Below are 7,194 nucleotides of genomic sequence, written 5' to 3'. Positions count from 1 at the left end.
AACCACTGTGTTACCACTGTGTAACCACTGTGTTACCACTGTGTACTACACTGTGTTACCACTGTGTACTACACTGTGTTACCACTGTGTAGCCACTGTGTACTGCGCTGTATAGCCATTGTGTACTGCACTGTATAGCCACTGTATACGGCACTGTGTTACCACTGTATACGGCACTGTGTTACCACTGTGTACTGCACTGTGTTACCACTCTGTACTGCTGCTGTTACTCACTACATGTCCCCGTGCAGAGCAGAGGAAAAGCTCCAGTAACAAGCCTTTATTTGTCCACTTTTAAAGATGGAGTAAAATAGTATAAACTCTTCCCTCCCTTTTCTTTTTCTTTTTGTGTTTTACAAGACTACATATAAAAGAAGATCAAAGTAACTGTGAAAGGTTTTGTGGACACGCAAGAATGTCACACTGGGGTGTTACACATAAATAGAGGGTGTAAGTTTGGTTTTCTTTCTTTTTTAACTCTTAAAATCTTTAGAGCACATCTCTAAATTTTCCAAACAAGATTTTGGATTCATTCTAAATAGGATACATCAGCACGCCAGGACATTTTGTTTTGTTCCTTTTGCTGATTTTGTTTAAGTGATACATTGCAAAATAATTTCCGTCATGTCCATTTATAAGCTTTTTTTGTGTGGATCAAATCCTACCAATAAGTGTATCATCAAAATAAAGCATTTCACAAATTTCAGATCACCTATTTTCCTCAGAAACAAAATTGCTCAAAAAAAAAGAAGTAAATGCTTATGTCTCCTTCTGTCTGCATCCACTGTCCTGGACATTTCACAAAGATGGCATCGTTTACACAATCTCAAGGATAAACAACCACAAAACTAACACACTTTACATAGTTTTGTATTATTTACCATTTTCTGAAGCTGCTTCACAAAGACACCCCCTTTAAATCATTCAAAATGTACTTCTATCACTCAGTCCTTTTTGTTTAATATTTCATTAATACCTTTTTTACATTTAGAATCGATTTAATTACTGGAAAATTGGGAGTCCAGTGAGATGTTTTGTGGCATTGTAAACGTGATCTGGTGCCAAGGGAGTGGATTCTGGTGCCAAGACAATTTCCATAAGGAATTTAGGTGGTATGATGCAATGGTGGCTATACACAAAGATGTTCCCTCCATTTTACCCTCCTACGAGCAGCCGCATCGATCCACCACCATGCCCGGGATCTTGCCGTGGATGATCTGTTGCTTGTCGTTGAAGTAGAGCATGTTGATTGGTGACATCTTGGTTGGGGTACAACAGGGCCCAGCGGAGCCCCGAGGGTTGGCATGCTGCACCAGGTGGGTGTGTGGGTATTTCTGCATAAACATATACTCGCACTGGCCAGAGCAATAGTTGGCTTTGTAGCGCTTGGGGGCAATGATCCAGTCCCAGCCGAATGCCTCAAAATCCACTGTCAGGGGGTAGCGGCAGCAGCGAGACTCGGTGGAGTGTTCGTCACAGTCGAGGCCGAGGTTTCTCCGAGAGCGTTTGGTCGTCTCGAGAACTTTCACCTCCAGGAATGGCTGCTGGAATCAGGGGAAAGGGGTGGGCAAAATGGAGAGGGAGAGGTGGTTATAAGAGAACAACACTAGCTGTGTGAGGATTTCAAGAAGAATATATACATGAGCCTAGAGTTCAAGAGTATATACATGAGCCTAGAGTTCAAATATGGGCTCTTTTTTTAGGTAGTATGGATAGATGAAATTGAATTGTTTAGAGGACTATGTGAAAAATTTAAATCGTTTAAAAGGCAGAAATCAATATTTTAATCCTTATATTATAGCTAAATCATAATATTGATTATCAACATAAAAACGTTCATAACTCATTCACAGCATTAAATAGTGTCATGACCTTCCTACTCTCGAGGTAAGGTACTTGTGTTTTGGGACAAGCTTCTATCAGCTTCTGATTGCAAAACTATTAAACCGGAGGGCTACTTTATCTGAAAGAGGAAAATGAGAAAAAACAAAACATATTTCCCGGACTACAAGTCGCACCGGAACACAAAAATGTGTTGTTGCGAGGGAAGAAACATACACAAGTCACTTCGGTGTATAAGCCACATTTATATAGTGGTTCAGTAGTAATGCGCGGGTCAGGGATTTTTAACACCTGCACTCATCCCACCCGCCCTGACCTGCTAAAATGTGCGTTAACTAACCACCCAAACCCGACCCGACCCGCAAATGCCATAGATGTTTGCCCAGCATAATACACTGATAGCAAGGCCTAGCCTGTTGTATCTCAGCCTGATAGCATCTGGGTCAAGACTACCAAATAAACAGACAAATTGTTCCAAACAGTGTTCTTTATTGTTGAACAGCAGCAAAACAAGTAACCCTTCATTAAAGACATGCACTCTGTCTCTTTCTCTCTCGCATACACACACATGCACACAAAGCGCTAAATAAATGCAATTCATCCATCCATCCATCCATCCATCCATCCATCCATCCATCCATCCATCCATCCATCATCATCATTGGCGGTCACTCAGGGTCGAGTATGACCATCCTCCCTCTGCGTCTTCAGGTGGATGTAGAGGCCGATCCTGGAGCCGCATGATGGGAGGACGCCTGCGTGTGACAGCTTTTTACATGGAGTGGCTGATGCATCTGCAGCCACCACATGGTCCTTGGCAGGAGGTGGCCAGAGTCCAATGGCATGGAGAACCAAGATGATTGGGGATCACCCTCTGTTGCAGCCTTCATCCGCCTTTCACTGTCATTGTGACCTGGAGACATCGTCCACCAGTTCCATCGTTTTCTCTCTCTCTCTCTCTCTCTCTCTCTCTCTCTCTCTCTCTCTCTCTCTCTCTCTCTCTCTCTCTCTCTCTCTCTCTCTCTCTCTCTCTCTCTCTCTCTCACACACACACACACACACACACACACACACACACACACACACACACACACACACACGCACACACATCTGTACAGTAATTAGGACAAACTTTTGATCTCAATGGGCAGTCCACAATGGCTAGTGGTAAACATGGTTGTCTTAAGATGCCAGTGCACCCAGTGGGCTCATAAATAGTGAAATAAATCTTTAAAATATCGAGACCGCATGAAATTTAACTGTTAAATTGTGAAGATTATTGTTTAAAGTTTAAAGTCATGAAATAAGATTTCTATGTCCACAACAATATAAATCATTAAGTCAAACACGTTTTTGGTGGGTGGCGCTCTCCGCCAAGGTTGTCCCTTGTCTCCGATTCTGTTTGTGATATTCATGGACAGGATCTCAAGGCGCAGCCAAGGTGAGGAGTGTGTCCGGTTTTGGGAACATCAGAATTGCATCTCTGCTCTTTGCAGATGATGTAGTTTTGTTGGCTTCATCAGAATGCGACCTCCAGCGCGCACTGGGGCGGTCTGCAGCTGAGTGTGAAATGGCCGGGATGAGAGTCAACACCTCCAAGTCTGAGGCCATGGCTCTCTACAGGAAAATGGTGGATTGCTCCCTCTTGGTTGGGGATGAGTTGTTGCCTCAAGTGAAGGAGTTCAAGTATCTCGGGGTCTTGCTCACAAGTGAGGGTAGGAAGGAGTGGGAGATTGACAGGCGGATTGGTGCAGCATCAGCAGTAATGCGGACGTTGTACCGGACCTTTGTGTTGAAGAGGGAGCTGAGCCGGAAGGCAAAGCTCTCAATTTACCAGTCAATCTTCATTCCAACCCTCACCTATGGCCAGGAGCTTTGGGTAGTGATCTAAAGGGTGAGATTACGGATACAAGCGGAGGAAATGAGTTTCCTCCGTAGGGTGTCTGGGCTCAGCCTTAAAGATAGAGTGAGGAGCTCGGACATCCGGAGGGAGCTCGGAGTAGAGCCGCTGCTCCTTCGCGTCAAAAGGAGCCAGTTGAGGGGGTTCGGGCATCTGATTAGGATGCCTCCTGGGCGCCTTCCTTTGGAGGTTTTCTGGGCACGTCAAACTGGGAGGAGACCCTGTTGGTGTAGACCCAGAACTCGCTGGAGGTACTACATGTTCAATCTGGCCTGGGAACACTTTGGGATTCCCCAGGAGGAGCTGGAGGGTGTTGCTGGGGAGAGGGACGTCTGGAGTGCCCTACTTAGCTTGCTGCCACCACGACCCGACCCCGGAGAAGCAGCTGATGATGAGATGGGATGAGATGTGCTGTACTGCTCAGCTGGACACAGTGTGGCAGATCAAAGGTGTAGAAGCAATTAAGTGTCAAACACAACTGACGACCTGTATTTGAAATATTTGATACCGCTGAAATATTTGATACCGCTGTACCTTAAATAAAAACTAAATATAAGAATATCCGAGGTAAGGAGGGAATAAAAAAGTCATAATACTGCCTTAATAGTAAATATTGGAGTTTTACTTTACAAAACTTTTTTTCTCATAATTCTTCTTGGTTTTGCAGCTCAGTTACCACATACAGTCCAGAGTTTACAATCTGAAAGGTTTATTAAATGAAATGTCATCAAAACTAATTCAAATCACGATGTCAACAGAACTACGTTTGGGCCTTGCCTGCCTACTCAGCTTAGTGATATAGTTTTATCCATACTTGTTAGGGTGTGCCTTAATGGTCCACCTAAAATGTAACTCGCTATTCACAAACTGGGCACTGCTAAGCCTCCAGTCAGGTGTTTTACTGCCTAGCTTAGGCGTAACACGACTACAAGCCAGTCCTAGACTGTAAGTGGCTGTGACGTAGGTACAATGTCAGTTTTCTTCATATCTTAACAGTGTGTCAAAAGAAGTAGTGGCTTGAAGATGACCTGGATGCTCATCCTGACATGCTAAGCAGTGAAAAAAGTGACCTCTTTGCTGTTTCACTTCAAATTGTTTGCGGGTGCTACAGTAGTATGGTTTCTCCTAATTCAGTTGAGTTTGATGGAAAAGCCAAAATAGAAAATAAACTCAAATGATTGGACTATTATCAGTTTTGTGCACTGTGTCAGAACAGTGATGCTTTTTAGGCTCCGTCTTGACTTGCTCAGCATCTCAACATCTCCTCGGGAGGAAGCTAGTGTTAGCTGTACATGAATAACCGCTGCAGTTTCAATAATGATGCTCTACGTTTTCTCACACATATTGTGAGCAAACCTTTGAGAAGAGGTTTTCCTAAAACTATAAGCACTGATAATAAACGCCGTTAAAAGTCACATTGCCTGGTGATCTCATCTGGACTTCTTTTAGTGGTTTAAATTTTCATTATTATCTTTCTTAATCAAATATATAGTGTTTCCTATAATCAAGTTTGTTATTTCCAGCAGAAATGAATAAAAGCTTGTTTTATGACCCCTCCAAAATATCATGCATGAAAACGTTCACAAACGCTTTGTTGTATTGATTAAATGTTGACCTGGACTTTGTCAACAGTTATGGCTACTGTTCCATTCCAAACCTACAGAACCGCTGTGACGTCTGGATGGCCTGCAAAGAGTTCTGCAATCAATGAGGAACTGAAAATCTGAGACCACTACATTATACTATACAACACATTATACGATAATATATACATTGTACTACTGCATATTGAAACATGTGAATAAATTCTTTGCCAAAAGGATGACGTATATATGTTTTAAAGCAGCATGTCCCTGTATCTATTCACAAAACTTAAGTGACCAAACCTGCCCAACCTTTTCGATGGCATCTATTCTATAGCATCTATTCTATAGCATTTATTCTATAGAATATTAGGCATCTATTCAATGGTATCTTTTCTATGACATCTATTCTATAGCATCTAATCTATGGCATCTATTCTATAGCACCAATTCTATGGTATCTATTCTATGGCATCTATTCTATAGCATCTTTTCTTGGGCGTCTATTCTATGGCTTCTATTCTATAGCATCTATTCTATGGCTTCTATTCTATTTCATCTTTTCTATAGCATCTATTCTATGGCATCTATTCTATACCTTATTTTCTCAGGCATCTATTCTATGGCTTCTATTGTATTGCATCTTTTCTATGGCATCGATTCTATAGCATCTATTCTATGACATCTATTCTGTGGCAGCAATTCTATGGCATCTATTCTACGGCATCTTTTCTAAGGCATCTATTCTATGCCATCTATTCTATGGCATCTATTGTATGGCATCTATTGTATAACATCTACTCTATGACATCTATTCTATGGCACCTATTCTATAGCATCTATTCTATGGCATCTATTCTACGGCATATATTCTACAGCAGCTTTTCTTAGGCATCTATTCGGTGGCATCTTTTCTATGGCATTTATTCTATAGCATCTATTCTATGGCATATATTCTACAGAATCTATTCTATAGCAGCTTTCTTAGGCATCTATTCTATGGCATCTATTCTATAGCATCTTTTCTTGGGCGTCTATTCTATGGCTTCTATTCTATAGCATCTATTCTATGGCTTCTATTCTATTTCATCTTTTCTATAGCATCTATTCTATGGCATCTATTCTATACCTTATTTTCTCAGGCATCTATTCTATGGCTTCTATTGTATTGCATCTTTTCTATGGCATCGATTCTATAGCATCTATTCTATGACATCTATTCTGTGGCAGCAATTCTATGGCATCTATTCTACGGCATCTTTTCTAAGGCATCTATTCTATGCCATCTATTCTATGGCATCTATTGTATGGCATCTATTGTATGGCATCTATTGTATAACATCTACTCTATGACATCTATTCTATGGCACCTATTCTATAGCATCTATTCTATGGCATCTATTCTACGGCATATATTCTACAGCAGCTTTTCTTAGGCATCTATTCGGTGGCATCTTTTCTATGGCATTTATTCTATAGCATCTATTCTATGGCATATATTCTACAGAATCTATTCTATAGCAGCTTTTTTAGGCATCTATTCTATGGCATCTATTCGATGGCATCTTTTCTATGGCATCTATTCTATAGCATCTAATCTATGGCATCTTTCTATCGTACTTTTTCTATGGCATCCATTCTATAGCACCTATTCTATGGCATCGAGTCTACATCATCTATTCTATGACATCTTTTCTACGGCATCTATTCTGTAGCATATATTCTATGACATCTATTCTATGGCCTCTATTCTATAGCACCTATTCTATGGCATGTATTATACAGCATCTATTCTATGGCTTCTTCTATTATGGTATCTATTGTATAGCATCTATTCTATGGCATCTATTATATAGCATATATTCTATA

The 7,194-nt window shown here is 41.1% G+C and overlaps 1 protein-coding gene across 1 annotated transcript in view; it reads right to left on the bottom strand.

Moving 5' to 3' along the window:
* Positions 1–1,163: 1,163 nt before the first annotated feature.
* The window catches only part of gdf11 (growth differentiation factor 11), a 77,400-nt gene continuing 71,369 nt past the window's right edge, over positions 1,164–7,194 (bottom strand). The window contains exon 3 of the mRNA XM_056272815.1: positions 1,164–1,544. Coding sequence (XP_056128790.1) covers positions 1,164–1,544 — 381 coding nt within the window. The remainder of the gene's footprint in view (positions 1,545–7,194) is intronic.

This window comes from Lampris incognitus, chromosome 2 (assembly GCF_029633865.1).
Source record: "Lampris incognitus isolate fLamInc1 chromosome 2, fLamInc1.hap2, whole genome shotgun sequence".
NCBI classification, from domain to species: Eukaryota; Metazoa; Chordata; class Actinopteri; order Lampriformes; family Lampridae; genus Lampris; species Lampris incognitus.
Note: the sequence above shows the minus strand (reverse complement) of the source record. Positions and strands in the feature narration are given on the sequence as shown.